Here is a 21,163-nt window from a genome sequence, read left to right as displayed (position 1 = left end):
CTGTATATTTTTTTTGTTCGGTCTCTCACTGGTAAACCTACCATTTAAAATTATAGACTGATCATTTCTTTGTCATGGGCAAACGTACAAAATCAGAAGGGGATCAAATACTTTTTTCCCCTCACTGTACCTGGCTCAGAAGCGGATTTGAAAATGTCCAGCATGGAACAAATGTTGGGGGGTCCTTGGATTTTCCAATGCATCTTACTCCTAAGACCAGGTCAGCTCTGGAACAGTGGATATTGACGCAGATGCTGGATACCAGGAAATCCTTCCAATAAATTGGAAGGTCTTGATGACAAATGTTAGCCTGTTGGGCTATGGAGGTGTTCTGGAGAACATCTGGGTTAAGGAACGTGGAGTTTTTTTTTCTGTGCTTTCCTGCAAGGAACTTTTTTCCTAGTTCTTTACCAGGATAAGGTGGTGTTGAGCCCTCAACCCTCTTTCTTACCTCCTCCTATCTAGCTCCTCACAAGGCAGACTGATAGCCATTGGCTCCTGCTGCTGTCAATCAAATTATGTGACGAGGCCGAGCCACGCTGTCTATGTAAATAAACGCAGACAGGGCGGCTTGGGAGCGAGACTGCGCGAGTGCTCACATAGAAAATGTCTTTCTATGGGGCACTTGGGTGGGAGGAGACGAGTGAGGATCGTGGTTGCTTTGGGTAAAACTATTGAACAGAGCAGTTAAGTATGACATGTTTGTTTTAAAAAAAAAAAAAAAAAAAAGCTTCAGTCCTTTAACTTGTCTTAAACTGCAGATTATGAAAAAAAAAGGTTCCCTGGAGTTCTTCTTGAAGTCTTTGGAGAGGCTAAAATTAGTTCTAACTTTAGTTCTGGAATATATTATAAAAAAAAAAAAAAAAAAAAACTTTTTTTTTTTTTTTTTTTATAGGTTAATTAGTACTTTAGCACAGAGCTGTGGCAGTGTTACTAGGCACAAAACCTTTTATTTTATACATTTGTTCTCTTTTCTAGGAAGCTGAGGAGCCCATAATTGAATGCCATGAATATGAAAATGAGGTGTCCCCTTCAAGGACTGTGGTCTCATCTCTGACTTCTGGAGATCTTGCAGATATCAGTTCCTTTTCCTCTAAAGCATCAAGCCTTCAGCGCACATCTAGTGGAGCAAGCAGTGGCCTCTCTGCAGGGCAAAGCACTAGTGGTGGCAGTTCTGATCGAGCAAAAGCGACACTGCGAGGAAAAGCTGGCCATTTGGAGTCTGGGGAATTTGCTATGCCATCTGGACGTGGTAACCTTGGGAAATCAAGGTACTTAATAGGCAAATTCTAGGCTATGAGAGATATAAATACACACAGTATCTTACCCCTCACATTTTTGTAAATATTTTATTATCTTTTCATGTGACAACACTGAAGAAATGACACTTTGCTACAATGTAAGGAGTCGGTGTACAGCTTGTATACCAGTGTAAATTTGCTGTCCTCTCAAAAATAACTCGACACACAGCCACTAATGTCTAAACCACTGGCAACAAATGGGAGTACACCCCTAAGGGAAAATGTCCAAATTGGGGCCAAAGTGTCAGTGTTTTGTGTGGCCACCATTACTTTCCAGCACTGCTTTAACCCTCTTGAGCATGAAGTTCACCAGAGCTTTACGGGTTGCCATTGGAGTCCTCTTCACGGAGCTGGTGGGAGTTAGAGACCTTACATTCCTCCACCTTCCGTTTGAGGATGCCCCACAGATGCTCAATAGTTACATAGTTGGTGAGGTTGAAAAAAGACATCAGTCCATCCAGTTCAATCTATGATGTGTGTGTGTGTGTCTACTGTTAACCGCACCTTGCATACCACTGTATGTTGTGGTCTTTAAGGTGCCCATCTAATAGTTTTTTGAAACTATCAATGCTCCCTGCTGATAGGGTTTAGGTCTGGAGACATGCTTGGCCAGTCCATCACCTTTACCTTCAGCTTCTTTAGCAAGGCAGTGGGCGTCTTGGAGGTGTGTTTTGGGGTCGTTACGTTGGAATACTGCCCTGCGGCCCAGTCTCCGAAGGGAGGGGATCATGCTCTGCTTCAGTATGTCACACTACATATTGAGATTCATGGTTCCCTCAATGAACTGTAGCTCCCCAGTGCCGACAGCACTCCTGCAGCCCCAGACTATGGCACTTCCACCACCATGCTTGACTGTAGGCAAGGCACACTTGTCTTTGTACTCCTCACCTGGTTGCCGCCACACACGCTTGACACCATCTGAACCAAATACGTTTTTCTTGGTCTCGTCAGACCACAGGACATGGTTCCAGTAATCCATGTCTTTAGTCTGCTTGTCTTCCGCAAACTGTTTGCGGGCTTTCTTGTGCATCATCGTTGGAAGAGGCTTCCTTCTGGGACGACAGCCATGCAGACCAATTTGATGCAGTGTGTGGCGTATGGTCTGAGCACTACAGACTGACCCCCCACCCCTTCAAGCTCTGCAGCAATGCTGGCAGCACTCATACGTCTGATTCCCAAAGACAATCTCTGGATAGAACGATGAACACGTGCAGTCAAATTCTTTGGTCGACCATGGCGAGGCCTGTTCTGAGTGGAACCTGTCCTTTTTAAACTGCTGCATGGTCTTGGCCACCATTCTGCAGCTCAGTTTCAGGGTCTTGGCAATCTTTTTTTATAGCCTAGGCCAGAGGTTCTCAACTCTAGTCCTCGGGACCCACCAACAGGCCAGGTCTGCAAGATAACTAAATTACAGCACAGGTGATCTAATTTGCTGCTCAGTGATTGCAGTATTCTAGTCTGCATCTCCCCAAAGTAATACTTAAACTCTGGCCTGTTAGTGGGTCCTGAGGACCGGCGTTGAGGACCACTGGCCTAGGCCATCTTTAGAGCAACAATTCTTTTTTTCAGATCCTCAGAGTTCTTTGACATGAGGTGCCATGTTGAATTCCTGTGACCAGTATGAAAGAGTGAGAGCGTAACACCAAATTTAACACACCTGCTCCCCATTCACACCAGAGACCTTGCAACACTAACGAGTCACATGGCAACGGCGGGGGGGGGGGGGGGGGGGGGGGCGTTCAGGAATGGCTAATTGGACTCAATTTTGATATTTTAACTTAGGGGTGTACTCACTTTTGTTGACAGAGGTTTAGGCATTAATGGCAGTGTGCTGAATTATTTGAGGGGGACAGCAAATTTACACTGTTATACAAGCTGTACACTCACTACTTTACATTGTAGCAAAGTGTCATTTCTTCAGTGTTGTCACATGAAAAGATATAATAAAATGAGTGGGGTGTACTCACTTTGTGATATACTAATATCTCTATTATTATTATTATTTTTTTTTTTTTCATAGCAATACTGCCATTGTAAGTAAACATCTGTAAGGTGATATAGCATGTACGGGCCAGTTTTTTTGTTAAGTGCAGCACAGAGTCTGACTACCCCCACCCCCCAGATAAGCCATTTCAAAACTATGTAACTCACTCACAGGCCACTGATATCATTTATTGGTGGTGTGAGAGATAATGTTTGATCAGCCAGGTTTTCTGCTGCTAAGCTGTCTGGAACAAAGGCAAGAGAAGTCTGCTGTGCCTACCTACCATGGTGCAAGAAAAATGGAAACATTGGAGGGGGGTTCAATATCGTGAAAATCTGTATCCTGTAGAATGACACTTTATCTTTCCACTATCAAGAAGATTAGATACATTTTGAGGGGTAAAATTTAAACACTTTCAAAGGCCGCATAGGCAAATATTTGAAAAAAAAAAAAATGCTGAAATTAAAGCCCCAGAACGATTGCAGACTAGATAGTATTTTGGAACTAGCAATACCATAGTTCGAACTGGCCATAGACTATTTGAATCTCGGGCGGTTCAGCAGGAACCAGACAAGATTTGAATCATGTAGGGAAGGCTGAATGTACCCAAGTTTATCGATTGATCAACTTGAGTACAACCAGCCTGCCAGATTTTATATGCAATTATTGCTATACATATTGCAATATTCACTGCCTCCCCGCAGGGAGAACACAATGGCTCCCCAGGAGGGATTCCCCTGTCAACGCTGTCGGTATTGATGGGGGAATGAAGTGAATTTCGCTGCGTCTATGGTTGGCCTCCGTTTTGGATCTTCTGTGAAAAATGACTGTATACGGTAGTATAAATAGGAAACTGTAGCTTCTAAAGCCCTAAATCATTTCAGTACGGTAAAGATAAACTGTCTTCATTTTTTCCAGTCCTAGGAAAGTGTCCAGCCAGCCAGGGTCTTCACGCCAAACTGGAAGACAAACAGGGGTGCAAGTGAGTGAAGATGATGCAGATGCATCGCTTGGAAACAGACCAGGGGCCAAAGCGCCCCTTACACCCCGTGGAAGAGGGAGGAGGGGACGTCCTCCTTTTCGAGGAGCTGGATCAAGGTATCCATAGACAGACAGTGTGGGTCAGTCAGGTGTCTTGTATGTTAGGAAGAAAGTGTTTTGTTTTTTCGTTTGTCTTTTTTTACCCCCTAAGTCGTATCTCTAAAACCACAAACAAAAAAAATGTATATATTGCAGCTTACCAACCCATAAGTGACCCTAGATTGGATAGAGAATCAACTAAAATGTATAGTTGCTTAAACGATTGTTTGACATTCTTATGGTAATTTGCTTGTTTTGATTATCGATTTCCATTTCAAGATCGAAAACAAAATGGAAAATGTTTTTCAAATGAATGAATTTCTAATTGTGAGCAGTTCAGTCGTCTCATAAAAAGGGTATAAGTATAATGTGCATTGGATGTGATGGCTCTTTAGTTTTTTAGGCTTTTTTCACCTGGTAATCTGGCCAGTAACACATTTCCTGTCTAAGAGTGACTCCACTGTTTGCGGAGGAATAAAGGAGACCCCTTGGACAGTTATCTGGAGAAAGGGTAGCGTCTTGGGATTTCTTTTTTTATAAGTTAAACTAATTTATGCTTTGTGCAATGCAATTGCACTACATAGCAGCCCGAACCTCCTCTTCACCGGCACACCTGGCTCCTCGCTCTGCAAGTGCACCCATAGCAAGTTGCTTGCCATGGGGGCACTTGTGGGGGCTTGTTCCCGAGCTGGGCTGTGTGCATCTATAGACACACATAACAAGATTTGACCAACAGCAGCAGGAGCCAATGGCCTCCGCTGCCCCAGCAAAGCCTGTGAGACCAGGAAGTGGCAGCATTCTTTTAGATCCCTCCACAAGAATACCTGTAAAGTAAAAAAAGAAGAAAAAATATCGGTATCGGCAATGAAAAAAACGATATCGGTCGATCACTGATATATACGTGATTCTGCACTTTTTGTTCACAGGGGGCGCATAATTGATCACAGCATAAGCCAATGTGCGTGTGCTGGACACTGGATGTTCACTGGCACCTGCCGATCATCGGTAAAATACACAAAAGGAGATCTGCCTATGTAAGCGAGGCAGATCTCCGTTCTGACGGGGGAAAGGGATGTATTTTGTGTTCCTGCAAAGCAGGTAATAAAATCCACCTCTTCCCCCTAGTAAAAGCAGCACATACTGTACACAAAAACACTGGCTAGGCACACAGTTAAAAAAATAAATAAATAAAAAAATTCTATAAATATACACCATAGTTTGTAGACGCTTGGGTAAACCAATTGATATACGCTTATTGTGATAGTTCTTTTACTAAAAACTAGTGATCGACCAATATAGTTTTTTTTAATGCAGATACTGATATTTTGGTGACTGGATATTGGTATCGGCCGATATTTTCGGACATGTAAAAAAAAAAGTTTTTTTTTTCCCTAAAGGTACTCCTTGTTGAGGGATCTAGGGGTCTAAAAGACCCCAAACCCCTTCTCGGCACTGAAAAGCATTCAAAACGCCAAGTTTGGCTGTTATGAATGCTGTCTGTTTTTTTTTAATTTGGCGCCGAGTACCCAGAAGTGATGTCATGACAACACTTCCGGGTTTTTTACATGGAGACCCGGGGTCTTCAGCAGCAGTGGAGTTAGGATGCCTGGGTCTCCCGGTGGGACAGGAGAGCTGCGGGAGGGGGGGGGGGAAGAGACGTCCCCTCCCGCTCCTTGTAATGACAGCTGAGCGGCTTCTCAGCCACATTGGTTGTCATTACAAGTCAGCTGACCGTCGGCTATGGACACCGGTAACGGGGTGATGCCTCTAGCTGCAGGCATCACCCCCTCGGTACAAACCCTTTCCCTAAAGATTGGCAATATCGGTAACCTCAGGGGCCTATTCCGATATATCGGGGAAAGTGCATATCAGCCCCTGATATATCGGTATTGCCGATAATTGGTTGATCCCTACTAAAAACATATAGCAGAATACATATTGGTCTAAATTCATGAAGACCTTCTTTTTTTTTTTTTTTTTTTATCTATTGGATATGCTTTCTATCAGAAAATAAAAAATATTAATTTTTTTTTTTCTATTGTCAGTGTTTTTTTGTTTAGCGCGAATAATAAACGCAGAGGGGAATAAATACCAGAAAAGGAAAGCTCTATTTGTGAAAAGAAAATTACATTCGTTTTACTTGGGTATAGCATTTTATGACAGCGCAATTGTCAGTAAAAAAAACCCAGTGCCATATCGTAAAAAAAGTCCTGGTCATGAAGGGGGGTAAATCTTCCGGAGGTCAAGTGGTTAAGGTAAAAAATGGTTTAGGCTTTAGAAACCCTTTAGGCTGGGTATACATGCTTCGTTTTTTTTATTTTTATTCAGTCACGCTGAGTAAAAAAATGAATAGACTCCCCTATGCACACAAGCGAGATGGATTTTGTAACCCTGTGCAACTGTATTCTGAGAGTGGGGACTCCTCTGCAGCGGCTGATTGAATGAAAGTTTTCCAACAGTCCTGTTTGACCAAAGTCGATGTACCGATCGACTTCTGTCGAACAGAGAGGGGCAGCACAGCTATTAAAGTATAGATGGTCCCTGCTGAACTGGCTGAATTTCGATCTGTGTGTACCCACCTTTTGATGTATACATAAGTGACTAACAATTTAAAGCCTTACACTAGGCAGTTACAAGTTTCTTTTTCTTTCCCTTTGGCATAAAGGTTTTACATAAATTAATAAAATCTGACGATTGTAAACACCCCTGTCAGTGGTAAATGGTTTGTCTCATCCCTCGAACTTGCTTTTCTTGAACAGTTTGGTCTGTTGAAGTTGAAAGTTGAAAAATAACAGACTTGCTGGCAGGATCACCAGGTGAAAATAAAGTAATAAAAGCCTAAAAAACACAAATTCAGCCACCACATATAAGAATTGGTAAACTGCATATATAATTTTTGCTTTTGGATTTAGTGACGCTAAGTCTTGTACAAATCATGTGTTGAGTTGTATTGGTTCTGTCTTGAACCATGTCGTCGTTCCCCCCCCCCCTTTTTTTTTTTTTTCATATAAAAAGAGAAAGTATGTCTTTTCTGATGCTATGCTGAGTTTAGAAAAGAATTTCAGTTTTGTTTGGTATGAAGGTGGTAATATCGGGGACCATAAAACCTGCAGGCTGGAGGATAGGCTAAGAGTGTAAGAAAGGCTTAGAATGTGTCTGTTCATCAACCGTGACATCTACCATTGAAAAGTAACCTCCAGCTTTTTTCGGTAGGGTATCGCCTTGTTTTCCTGTAATATCTGCATGTCACTCTCTGTGCTTAAACTGCTGCAAATGAGACTGAAATTGTATCACTGTCATCTGAGAAACGGGTCTCTGTAAATTTATTTTGAACCTACAGCCTGAACTGAAATGTTACCTAAATTGTTTTTACAGCCAGAAACCTAGTTTTTTGTTTTTGGATAATGTGAGGGAGAATTAGAACTGTCAGGTTTTATTGACGTCTAGGACTTTGTTAGAGAGATTGCCCCTAAAGCCTCGTACACATGCAACGAATTTCCGCCGACCGGTCGTCCGTCTTTTGTCCAGAGTGGTGTCTGTTGGTTGGAATGTGCCTAGACTGCACACAAATTTTCCGGCACGACAGAATTCTACTTCAGAAGTGATGTCGTGTTGGATTGCTTTGTATGTGTTCTTTCATCTCTGAGCATGCCTAGTCTTGCTCATAAGATTTTTCCCCATCCAAATCTGTACTAATGAGATGAAAATCGGAAAGTGTTTTGATGGTCGACAAAAATTTTATAGCCTGCACACCAGGATTTTTTTCGAAAAGTCAGTCGGTTGTCGGAAGCATCATAATTGGCAGGTCGGACGAAAATTCCCGGCCGAATTTCAACTGTATACGGGCCTTTACTCAATGTCCTAGGGACAACCATTTCACCGGAAGTGAGGGAAACATTCCAACAGCAACACCGTTCCATAAGTTCCCAGCAGTTGAAACCTACATATCCCGAAGTTTCTGGTAGGGTTGTTAGCCGTCCTGTTGCTTTTGGCCAGTGAAGCCAACCATCATTGTGATGAGCCAGGTATGGTAGCCACAGCCTTACTACTTTTATGGATAGCTACACTTTCAGAGCATAAAGCTCCCAATGACCCCTTCGCCCTACAGTGTAATGTGTCTGGCTTTATACTTTATGGAGGAGAGCCATGCTTATGCAGTAGCTATTTAATTTAGCCTTTGACAGGCGTGCTTTAATTTAACATTTTTAGGAAAGACATGGGGGGACATATGGGTCTTTATGCTCCCAAAGCATTTCTATTATTTTACTTTAATGCTCCCATTTAGCTAAGCTGAACAGCTGTGAAGGTGATCAGTCTATGGATATTGTAAGTATTTTTGACTTGTCTGTAGGTTTTGTACATACTACTTAAATGCATGACAATTTTTAGACCGTAGGACATCTTTAATACACCTGAAGGGATAAACAATGAAATTTTTTGAATTCCTAAAAGGTATATTTTATGATGCTGTAGTCATTTTGTTTGTAAGCTTAGGAAGCCATAATGCAGAGTCTAATATAAACAAGGCAGGGCAGGAAATATGGGGGAAATACTGTATACGGGATCCAGCATTGTCCTCACACAGCCAGTTCTTCACTAGCCTTCAGGTTCCCAGTGTTGGCATCCTACTGTGGGCATTTGGCCATGCTGCTTTCAGCTTCACAGCTGGCTGCTCACTGCGAATGGGTGAACCACGCTTTGTGACTGGTCCATCAGTCTTCTGTCTTCTGTGACCTGTAACATGTCCCAGAAGACTGCTGGGAGGGAGGGGGAGAGGAGAACTTCTGCTTGGATTTCCTAGGTGATCCAAGCAGAAGAGGGATTGGGTACATGTCAAAACAAAGTACCCATCCCCCAAATAAGGCAGGGGAGCAGGACTTAAAGTACACCTAAAGGCAAAACCTTTTCTTTTAGTTTTGGGTAGAGTAAAGAGGGATTAGAACCCCTGTCACATTTATTGCTGTCTGTTTTGAAAGTAGAAGAAAATCCCAAATCTTGGGTTGTCCCTAGAAAAGTAATAGAGGGGAAATCTTCCAATGGGACAGTTAGTGAAGGACACAAACTGCAGAAAAAAATCTGACAGTGGTTATAACCGTTCCTTGGTCTATACAGAATTAAAAAAGTTTCTTTCGTTCATTGACACACAGCTCCTGTTCATCCTAACCAGTGGGTTATACTGTCCCCTACAGGAGTAGGACACTAGACCGAAAAAAAGTCTGGCTACGCCTATGAGCGGTCCCAGGGGGTATACTCCCTCTCTCTGCTATAGGTACTTCATTTTTTTTTTTCTGCCTAGTCAGGAGTAAGGACATAGTTCCTTGCTGGGCTCTCTGGTCCTGGCAATTTTTTTCTTTTTAGATAGAATTTTTTTCTCCTGGATTTTTTTCCTATGAGATCTATGATCAACTGCCAGACTGGGCAATGGGCTGGATAATCTAGATCCAATGGTCACCCCAGTCTGGCCAGCGAGCGCGCGCAGGCCTCATCGATCGCTAGGTTGGCCTCGACACAGCCCCACCGGACGGGGGCTGGCCTGCGAGTTAAAATCCTTGCGAGGTCGCAGCGTTCCTCCTGGTCGACAGCCCCCCCCAATTTCGATGGAGAGGAGGTTTGTCCGCCTGGTTCCTGGTATTGTAAGTAACTGTCCCTCCTCTCCCCCTCGAGGGTTTTGGGGTCGACGTGGGCCCCTCTATGGGGTCGTCAGACCACTGGGTTCCCCTCCTTCCCGTTAGGCACCCCCTCATCGGTTTGGTGGTCCCTGTATGTCTTCTCACCCCATTGTCCCCCACCCCCTTCCTTCACTGAAGCTGGGACTGTGGGGTGGCCTGGTCCACCGCCTAGGGTGAGGGCAGGGTGCTGATGATGGGGGGGGTGGTTGTACCTTGTGGGGGCTCCTGCCAGGGCCCCCCCTTCCTGCCTGTGCCGTTCTGAGGCCTAGGGATCCCTCCTGGGAGCCTCTTGGTGCCGCCATTTTCTTGTAGCCGGTGTGCTCAATGCACGGCGGCCATGTTTGTGTAGTCTGGCGCCCATTTTTTGGTGGTTTGCCATTGAAAATAGCGGTGGCCATGACAGTGGAGCCCTCTGGGCGGAGATTTGGGCAGTGGGAGCCCCTCCTCATCCCCTGGTGCTGACTCCTAGATCTTTTAATTACCGGATCGCTGTTCATGCAGTTTCTCCTAGTAGCTGCGGTGCCGGATTTTTGCAGGGTGGTGAGTCTGGTGGGGTCCTCTCCCTCTCTACGGAGGATCGATTGGTGCTCTTGTGAAGAGTACCTTTCTTCCGCAGGCTACTAAGGGTAAGGACCATAGTATACGTGGGCCCTCCTCCTCGAATTGAGTTTTTTTCGCCCCTTAGGGTTGATTGACAAGGGATCGATGCCCTTCGGGGCCCTTTCTGGAGGATCCAAGCGAACTTGGTCTGGCAAGTCAAGATCGGGCTTCTCCAGACCTGCGGACAAGGCCCATTCAGCAGGAAGGTGCATTCTCACTTATATCTGTGGTGGGGGGGCGTCTTCGCTGGTTCCCGGACCCATGGACTTCCCTGGTACAAGTCAGGTGGGTCCATGAGGTCATTCGGTCCGGCTACAGGATCGAGTTTGGTTCTTACCCTTCGGTAAGGTTCTTCCTTCCAACATCGGTCATGGGATCCTCTGGCGCACGCCACGGATGTGCTGGTGGCCCCGTGGGGTCAGTATCGTCTGATTTACGCCTTCCCTCCTCTCAAGCTTCTGCCAAGACTTCTAGGCAGGATTGAGGCAGAAGGGATTCCTGTCATCTTGGTGGCCCAGGCCTGGCCTTGCCGGGCTTGGTACGCCGATCTGGTGCGGCTGGTCGCCGACGTTTCTTGGAAGCTTCCTCTTAGGGATGATCTGCTGTCCTGAGGACCAATCTTCCACCCTGCTTTATAGTCGCTGGTTTTAATGGCTTGGCTGTTGAACGCCAGGTGCTGATGGATAGAGGTTTGTCTGAGTCGGTGATTCCAACGCTGTTAAACGCTAGGAAATCTTACTTTCTCTGTCGCTCATTGACAGACGTAGTCTTCTTGATTCACAAGAACTGGGTTATGTTGTCACCGCAGGAGCAGGACTAGGCAGAAAGTAAAAACGTTCTGGCTCCACCTTAGGGGCAGTCCCTGAGGGTATATCCTCCCTCTCTCTGCTACAAGGCATCAGTTTTTTTCTGTCTAGTCAGGAGTAAGGACCTAAGTTCCTTGCTGGGATCTTTTTGGTCCTGGCAAGATTTTTTCTTTAGAAAAAATATTTTTTAGGTAGTTTTTTCTCCAGTGTTTTTTTCCTGTGAGATCTTCAAGCAAATACGCCGGACTGGGCGACACTTGTGGTCACCCCAGCCGGCCTACGAGCGCACGCAGACCATTGCATTGCGCTTGGTCGGCCGCGACACATTCAAGTAAGTATGCGGGGCCGGGCGACGGGCTGGATGTTGAGATCCAGTGGTCACCCCGGTTTCTGCCTACGAGCGCGTGCAGACCAGAGCTCCGCGCTGGGTCGGCCGCGACGGAGTCCCATTGGAGGGACTGACCTTGCGAGTTAAAAGTCTCTATTGGACGCCAGGAACCAGAGAGTCGAGGCGTCCGGAGTGGTCCACAACCCCCCACCCCGGTGGAGAGGGTATTGTGAAGAGAGGGTGCCTGTCGGTTCGGTATGGTGAGTAAACGTTCCCTTTTTTCCTCGTTATGAGGCAGTATGAATAATGGGCCCCTCCATACATGGTCAGTATATATCTGACACTAAAAGTCCCCCTTGTAAATACAGTATGTGTTTGGTGGGAAGTGGACTTGGTTTGAGAGCTAACACTCTACCCAGCAGACTGTAGTATTACAGCAGACATAGGAGGTATAATCCTACCTTAATTGTAGTGTACCTCCTGCAGATCGATAGACCGCCACTTAGCAGAGATGCAGGTGGATGTGCTGGGAAAAACGATTTCGGCAGTCCGCCGCCATTTTGCCGTAGACCGGTGCATGAATGTCCTCAGGTCACGCCGGCCGCCATGTTTTTGGAGTCTATTGTCTCCCGTATGGGGGCGGCCATGTTTGATGAGCCCAGCTACCTCGTGGAGATCTGGGAACGCCGGAAGGCGTACACAGGGGGCGGAGCCACGTCCTTCTACCCGGGAAAACGAACACAGCTCTTTCCAGTCTGTAAAAGACAGACGCTGACTGCAGTTGGTTGGAAACTTCTCTGCATCGGGTGGTGAGCCTTGGGGGTCTCTCTCTCTCTCTGTGGGGATCGAGAAGCAGGTACTCTGAGGGGCGCTATTGCGCTAGGGGGAGACACATAAAAAAAAAAAAAAAAAAAAAGTATTTTTTTTATTTTAAAAAAAAAAAAAAAGAAAGTTTTTTTTGTTTTTTCTGGCAGAGGTGTCCTGAATTAACATGGACCCTGCCACTCGTGTATCTCCACCGGATCCCCTCGAGGTGTCTGCAGGATCCTCCAGCACCCCACTGACGGTTGAATCATTGTCAGCTATTATGGAAACTTTTGTGTCCCGGGTGGAAGTGGCTTGTCAGGGACAGGGCGCAAGAAAGCGACCCCCGCCTAACCCCTTATCTGTAACTTCGGATTCAGAATCTGAGCCTATTTCTGCAGGTGCAGGTACTTCATCTGGGATTGGTGTCTCGGGTACTGTCTCTTCAGACAGTGAGGAGGATGTTTCGGCATCAGCCATAGCCCGAGAGGAAGCGTTTGTAAACGCACTCATTGTATCTGTTCAAGAAACCGTTGGAAATAGCTGAAACTGAAATCCCTTTTGGGACTAAAAAACGCATCAAAGTGGCGAAGGTTTTTCCATTGCCCAAATGTTTTGGCAATCCAATCAAAGAAGAATGGAGTCTGCCAAAACGCACCTCTGCTATTTCTAAACGCATTAACAGGCGTTATCCATTTGAGGAAACCCTCATTAAGAAATGGACAGAACCACCTGTGGTGGATTCACCAATTGCTAGATTGAATAAAGCCACGGTTATTCCTTTAGAAGACGCTCCGTCTTTTAAAGATCCAGTGGATCGCAAGATAGAAGCTATGTCTCGCACCATGTTTTCCTTGATTGGATCAGCTTTCAGACCAATAATTGCTATTGGGCTTGTTTCGCAGACTGTAACTGACTGGACCAAATGGTTACGCCGGGACTTAGAAGAGGTCCCTCAGGCGGTATCAGATTTGTTGGAACAAATGATACAGGGGTTACAGTTTGTGTGTGATGCGGCGTTAGACGCCACTCCATTATTGGCGCGAGCATCAGTTTCAGCAGTGGTTCTCAGGCGTACACTGTGGCTAAAAGGTTGGTTAGCCGACCAAGGTTCCAAAAAAGCATTGGCTAATATCCCCTTTTTAGGAGAGCGTCTATTTGGAGCCAACTTAGATGAGATCATTAAGGATCTCACGGGTGGAAAGAGCACCTTTTTACCGCAAAATGTTAAGGGTAAAGGAACTCGTCAAAGACGAGGGCCTTCTTTCTCTGCTCACAAAAAGTTTTTTCGTCCCGCGGGTGAAAAAATTAAGTCCTCCAAAGCTCCTTCAGGAGGCTTCAGGGGACGTTGGTCGGGCAAGCAAAAGCCCGCCCCCTCCAGACCTGAAGATAAATCGTCCAAAGCCTGAAGGTGCGCCCCCACCCATAATTGGGGTGGGGGGACGTCTTGGCCGGTTCCCGGATCTATGGCTTTCCAGAATCCCGGACAAGTGGGTTTGCGAAGTCATAAGGTCAGGGTACAAGATCGAGTTTCGATCTCTCCCACCGGCGCGATTCTTCCCTTCCAATATCCGACTATCCCCGGATCGTTTAGAAGATCTGCGGAGAGCAGTCACGGATTTACTACAACAAGGAGTGGTAGTCCACGTTCCTTGGACAGAACGTTTTCAAGGGTTTTATTCAAACCTATTTACAATACCCAGGAAAGAGGGCAAAGTGCGTCCAATTCTGGACTTAAGGGCACTCAATTCCTTTCTCAACATAAGGAAATTCAAGATGGAATCCATTCGCACAGTAGCAGCCTTCCTGCATCCAGGGGATGTCCTAGCGTCCATAGACATCAAGGACGCCTATCTTCACATTCCCATTTTCGCAGGACATCAGCGGTTTCTACGCTTTTCCGTAGAAGAGAACCACTATCAGTTTGTTGCGTTACCTTTCGGTCTCGCCACGGCTCCTCGGGTCTTCACGAAGGTGTTGGCCCCAATGTTGGCACTACTGCGCCAAAGAGGCATATCGATTCTAGGTTACCTAGACGATCTCCTGCTTCATGCAGAGTCTCCTCAGACCCTGCTACAAAACATAGAAATTACTATAATTTCTTTACAGGAATTCGGGTGGCTGGTGAACCAGCAAAAGTCATTTCTGGTTCCCACCCAGAGGCTCGAATATCTGGGTCTAATTCTAGACACAGTCAGGTCAAGAGTTTTCCTTCCGGTAGGGAAACTCCGGAAGATTCAATCAGCAGTCCAGTTGTTACTATCCAACAGCTGGTCTTCTCTTCGAACTTGCATGAGGGTTCTGGGGTTGATGGTGGCTTCCTTCGAAGCAGTCCCATTTGCCCAGTCCCATACCCGAATTCTTCAGCAAGAGATTCTTCTCAGATGGAATCGGAATCCCTGGACAATCGGATCCGATTGAGCAAACAGACCAGAGAGTCTCTGGTCTGGTGGCTTCGGTCTCCGATGCTCAGCCAGGGAAAGTCATTTCTGCCAATATATTGGACGATAGTGACCACGGATGCCAGTCTATCCGGATGGGGAGGAATTCTCGGTCAGTTATCTGTCCAGGGACTTTGGTCCCTGGAAGAATCCAGGTTGCCGATAAATGTATTGGAACTGAGAGCGATCAGACTTTGTCTGATTCACTGGACCGAGCAGCTCCAGGGCAGCCCGGTTCGGATCCAGTCGGACAACGCCACGGCCGTGGCTTATGTCAATCACCAGGGGGGCACCAAGAGTGTCCGAGCGGCCAAAGAAGTGGCTTGCATTCTTCGCTGGGCGGAACGATTTGTTCCAGCTATCTCTGCGGTGTTCATTCCGGGGGTGGAGAATTGGCAGGCAGATTATCTCAGCCGTCAGACTCTGGATCAGGGGGAATGGTCCCTCCATCCAGAAGTTTTCCACCAGTTGTGCCTACGGTGGGGCACCCCGGATGTGAATCTGTTGGCATCACGATTCAACAGGAAAGTACAGAGATTCGTGGCTCGCTCCCGCGATCCTCTAGCAGAGACCGCAGACGCACTGATCGCCCCGTGGGGGCAATACCAGCTAATGTATGCCTTCCCTCCTCTCGGGTTACTGCCAAGACTTCTTCGCAGGATAGAGGAGGAAGGAATTCCAGTAATCCTGGTAGCTCCGGACTGGCCTCGCCGAGCTTGGTACGCCGACGTGGTCAGACTGGTGGCGGACGTCCCGTGGAGACTTCCTCTCAGGGAGGACCTACTGTCTCAGGGACCGATCTTCCATCCTGCTTTACGATCGCTGGCTTTAACGGCCTGGCTATTGAGACCCAGGTGCTGAAGGACAAGGGATTGTCAGCTTCAGTTATTCCTACTCTAGTTAAAGCAAGGAAAGCGACTTCCAGAAAGATTTATCATCGTACATGGAAGTCCTACATTGCATGGTGTGAACCTCTGGGGTTCCGTCCACGGTCTTATTCGGTTAGTCGAATATTAGCTTTTCTGCAACAAGGGGTTGAGCAGAAACTGGCCTTGAGCACTATCAAGGGTCAGGTCTCAGCATTAGCTATCGTCTTTCAGAAGCCTTTGGCTACTCATTCCTTGGTGCGGAATTTCATCCAGGGGGTGCGACATCTGGCTCCGCCAGTGCGCGCGCCGTTACCACCCTGGGATCTTAATTTAGTATTGTCGGTTCTTCAGAAACCTCCCTTTGAAGATATTAGGGAGATTCCTCTACCTACGTTGTCCCAGAAGGTGGCCTTCTTGGTGGCTATCACTTCTGCACGCAGGGTGTCAGAACTGGCCGCTTTATCTTGTCGTTCCCCATATCTGGTGGTTCATAGAGATAAGGTGGTTCTTCGTCCGAATCCATCCTTCCTACCAAAAGTGGTTTCAGAATTTCATCTGAATGAAGAAATTGTATTACCTTCCCTGTGTCCTAAGCCCAGTCATCCTCGGGAGTTTGCTTTACACTCCTTGGATGTGGTCCGGGCGATCAGGGTATACTTGAAAACGACAGACTCGTTTCGCAAGACGGATTCACTTTTTGTGATCCCGGATGGACCCAAAAAGGGGTTGCCTGCATCTGCCGCGACTATTTCCAAATGGATCAGACAGACGGTGGTACAGGCTTATTCTATTAAGGGTCGGGAGCCCCCGTTCCCTGTTAAGGCGCACTCCACTTGGGCACTTAGTGCGTCATGGGCCTTTCGCCATCAGGCGTCAGTGGTCCAGGTGTGCAAGGCGGCTACCTGGTCGTCGGTGCATACCTTTACAAAACATTATAAAGTTGATGTAATGGCATCGTCTGATGCCTCGTTTGGCCGCAAGGTTTTGCAGGCTGCCATTTGAGGAGACCAGTGGTCTGCCTCGAGGGTTTTTTTCCGTTGGAAATTTTCATTTGAGTCTCATTCTTTGTTTATAATGAGCCTTTAAAACTTCTAGTTTGGCACCGGTTGGGCCTTCTAGATTGGATTTTGATTTCGGTCAATCCCACCCCTCATTTGTGGCACTGCTTCTGGATGTCCCAGTTCTTGTGAATCAAGAAGACTACGTCTGTCAATGAGCGACAGAGAAAATCGGATTTTTGTAAGATCTTACCGTAAAATCCTTTTCTCTTAGCTCATTGACAGACGTAGTACCCGCCCCTCTATCATTGAGTTGGGTTGGGTTAAATTCTCTGTTGCTGCTTTGTGACAGAACTGATGCCTTGTAGCAGAGAGAGGGAGGATATACCCTCAGGGACTGCCCCTAAGGTGGAGCCAGAACGTTTTTTCTTTCTGCCTAGTCCTGCTCCTGCGGAGACAACATAACCCAGTTCTTGTGAATCAAGAAGACTACGTCTGTCAATGAGCTAAGCGAAAAGGATTTTACGGTAAGATCTTAAAAAAATCCGATTTTTAGAAAGATCTACCATTGTACGTGGAAGAGGCTCATTGCATGGTGTGAGTCTCTTGGGGTTCATCCTCGCTCTTTTTTTTTTCAGTGGCTCAGATCTTGACCTTCCTTCAAGGGTCAGGTGTCGGCCTTAGCAGTCTTCTTTCAAAGGCCCTTGGCCACATACTCCTTGGTGCGTACTTTTCTTCAGGGAGTTAGGCACTTGACCCCTCCAGTGCGGTTTCTGTTGCCACCTTGGGACCTGAATTTGGTGCTCTCAGTCCTTCAGAAGCCTCCTTTTGAGAATCTTGTGGAGATTCCCCTGCTTACGCTGTCCCAGAAGGTGGCCTTTTTGGGGGCTTTCACCTCTGTGCACAGGGTGTCGGAATTGGTGGCGTTACCCTGTCAATCACCTTACTTGATGGTTCACAATGATGAGGTGGTTCTTAGCCCCTGTCCGTTTTTTCCTTCCTCAAGTTGTCTCTGATTTTCATTTGAAGACCTTGTGTTACCTTCCCTGTATCCCAGGCCAAAACATCTGAAGGAAATTGCTTTGCAATGTGGTCCGGGGGATTGGGGTGTACCTGGCAGCTACGGAGTCTTAGGAAATCAGACTCCCTCTTTGTGCTTATGGATGGGCCTCGGAAAGGGTTGTCTGCTTCCTCTGCGACCATTTCCAGATGGATCAGACAGACAGTGATTCAGGCCTATTCCATCAGGAGTCAGGTTCCTCCTTTTCCCTGTCAAGACGCACTCTACTCGGGCGTTCAGTGCCTCCTGGGCCTTCTGTCATCAGGCGTTAATGACGCAGGTTTGCAAGGCTGCCACCTGGTCGTCGGCGCACACTTTCACAAAGTTCTATAAAGTGGATGTGTTGGCATCTGCGGATGCTTCTTTTGGCCGCAAGCTTTTTCAGGCTGCTGTTTAGAGGACCTGGTCCTCTTTGAGGGTGTATTGTTTTTTTCAGGTGAGCTCCAGTTTTTGTTGCGCTCCTGTTGACCTGGTTGGCTAGAAGTAGCCTTGGGAATTATTTTTTTTGTTGTGCCCACCCCTCATGTTTAACGCTGCTTTTGGGATGTCCCAATGGTTAAGAAAATCAGGAGCTGTGTCCGTCAATGAACGAAAGAGAAAATGGGATTTTTGACTTGCCGTAAAATCCCTTTCTCTGATGTTTGACAGACACAGCACCCATCCCCCCCCCCCCCCCCCCCCCCCCCCCCGTGGAGTTGTATTTCTTCTGACACTGGTTGTAACAAAACTGAGTACCTATAGCACAGAGAGAGAGTATACCCCCTAGGACTGTCCATAGGCGTAGTCAAGTTCTTTTTCTGCCTAGTGTCCTACTCCTGTAGGGGGGCAATATAACACAATGTTTAGGAAGATCAGGAGCTGTGTCCATCAATGATCATCAGAGAAATGGATTTTACGGTTTAGTCAAAAATCCCATTTTTGTCTACATTTCTACTTTAAAGCGGAACTTCCCTTTTGGGTGGAGTTCCACTTTTTCCATCATTCTATCTAGCACTTTTAAATTCACTGCGGAGTCAAACCCAGAATGTTGGCCATAACCATCAATATGTATTTTCAGTCTGGCTTGCTGCAATCACCCAAGAATCACTTAAAGTGAACATTGCAGTTCCATCATCTCATGATTGTTTGTTTTTTCTTCCCTGTAGAATGCACTGACAGATTAATGCTGTGATAAGCCTAGCATATTTCCCCCCCTCAGGCTTAATTTGACCAATATAATTTCTGTGTTGCAAGTGGAAATAGATGGGAATTATATTTGTGGAATGTGTTGTACATGGTAATTTCCTTTCCAGGGAAGTGGGCTCTTCAAATGCACAAGCTGAGGATTCCACTGAAGCAGCTGTTCCTGATGAAGAACCGTTCACACGAATTACTGCTTGTCATCCAGAAGCACGTGACCGAGCAAGCCCAGGAACCCCTACCACGCGGCGCAGCGACTCGCCTGAAATCCCCTATCAGACGCCGTCAAAGAATATTAGCATGGACTCCTCCTCATCAAATAGTAGTTTTGTTGGACTCAAAGTTGTGGCCAAGTGGTCCTCCAATGGTTATTTTTACTCTGGCACAATTACTCGGGATGTTGGAGGTGGTAAATACAAGCTACTGTTTGATGATGGCTATGAATGTGACGTTCTAGGAAAAGATATTTTATTATGTGACCCTATTCCTTTGGATACAGAGGTGACAGCCCTCTCAGAAGATGAATATTTTAGTGCAGGTATGTCTTTTTTTTTTTTTTTTTTTTCAAACTTTGACATACAGAAAGGTCTGCAATTGGAATTTTTACTACAGATGTAATTAATCTTATACAATGTTTGAGCAGAGTGTTTACATTTTAAAGGCTGGGTTCCCTTTTTTCCCCTAAATTCTAGTTCCCCTATGTACCAATATACTATTAATGTATCATTAATGGATTTCTATTGTAGAAAAATAAAAGCTTTCTTTGATTTTTAGAACAAGGCCTTACCTTAGCCCCTGTTGTGTTCATAGAAAACTTTGACTTCCTGGTATGTAGATTTGTGATGTGAGAGCCAGTAAGACACAGGAAGCAGATCATCATAAGCCCTCATTAGTGCACACCCTGCACCCTTCAATTCGGTTTGCACGGCATCCCCGGCATACCTCTAAGCATGCATTTGCCTGGCTTGTCATTGTGAGCCGCCACAACTTCTATGTTTGCATGGCTTCCCCAGATGGGAAATTGATTCAACGTTGATGGGTGCAGGGTGTGTGTGCTAATGAGGTCTGCTGGTGATCTGCTTGCTTTGTTTTTCTGGCTCTCATGTCCCAATTCTACATACCAGGAAGTCATGAAGTTTTCTATGAACACAGCAGGAGCTAAGGTAAGGCCTTGTTCTGAAAATCAAAGCAAGCTTTTATTTTTCTGCAAATGGCTGACTATAGTAGAATTGAATTTTTGATCTAACAATCCACTTCTGTGGAATTGGAAAACTTCTGTCAGTGGCTGCACTGTTGATCAGTGTACTCTGACAGTGGAGGAGTCCCACAGTCCGAATACAATGACACAGCAAGGAGATTTCCTCTATCCATCTTGCATGTGTGGATGGGGGAATCTGGTTTATTTTTTTTGTTCGATCCACCCTCAATGGCCATGGCCAGTCTTAGTTGACCTGCTGTTGTTTTGCAGAGGATTCACTGATAAAAATAGAACTATATGCAATTTTTTTTCCAACCCATTTTGGATAGAGCAAGGACGGACGGCTTATAACCCCTGTCAATTTTTTTTTCACCATCTTTGTCCCATTGCAGAGATTTCCCTTCACTTCCTGTCCCATAGCCAAACAGGAAGTGAGAGGAAGTCCCTGCAAATTAAGAGAATTCCTTAAGGACCCACAGTTTACTAGAACTAGTGCCCCATTGGAAAATTTCCCCTCTATTACTTTTCTGGGGACAACCCAAAATTTGGGATTTTCTTTTTACTTTTAATGATAAACAAGACAACTAGAGAGGGTGAATCTACCTAATGGGGGGGAAAGACTGTAATAAATACTGCCAGGTGCTCTAATCCCTCTCCACTCTATCCAAAATTAAAAGAAAAAGTTTTGCATTTAGTTTTACTTTAATTTGTATGCTATGTCAGTCTAATAACTAAATACAGCTGTCTGTGCCCACCACCTCAGTACAGCCTTGTCTTTGTGATCAGTCCCCATGTTTGCTTAGATGGATACACATTTAGATATGATATGCTACTACAGGTTTTGAC

At 45.9% G+C, this 21,163-nt stretch overlaps 1 protein-coding gene across 4 annotated transcripts in view; it reads left to right on the top strand.

Annotated features, from left to right (window-relative positions):
* Positions 1-21,163, top strand: part of TP53BP1 (tumor protein p53 binding protein 1) — a 197,087-nt gene that overhangs the window by 147,791 nt on the left and 28,133 nt on the right. For 3 of the 4 annotated variants that reach the window (XM_082256055.1, XM_082256053.1, XM_082256054.1), the window contains exons 19-21: positions 979-1,271; positions 4,204-4,383; positions 19,233-19,657. In XM_082256055.1, coding sequence (XP_082112181.1) covers positions 979-1,271; positions 4,204-4,383; positions 19,233-19,657 — 898 coding nt within the window. The remainder of the gene's footprint in view (positions 1-978; positions 1,272-4,203; positions 4,384-19,232; positions 19,658-21,163) is intronic. The other variant, XM_082256056.1, reaches the window with a different exon arrangement.

This window comes from Pelophylax lessonae, assembly GCF_965119305.1.
Source record: "Pelophylax lessonae genome assembly, chromosome: 4".
NCBI lineage: Eukaryota > Metazoa > Chordata > Amphibia > Anura > Ranidae > Pelophylax > Pelophylax lessonae.
This window is presented reverse-complemented; position numbering and strand designations above follow the sequence as displayed.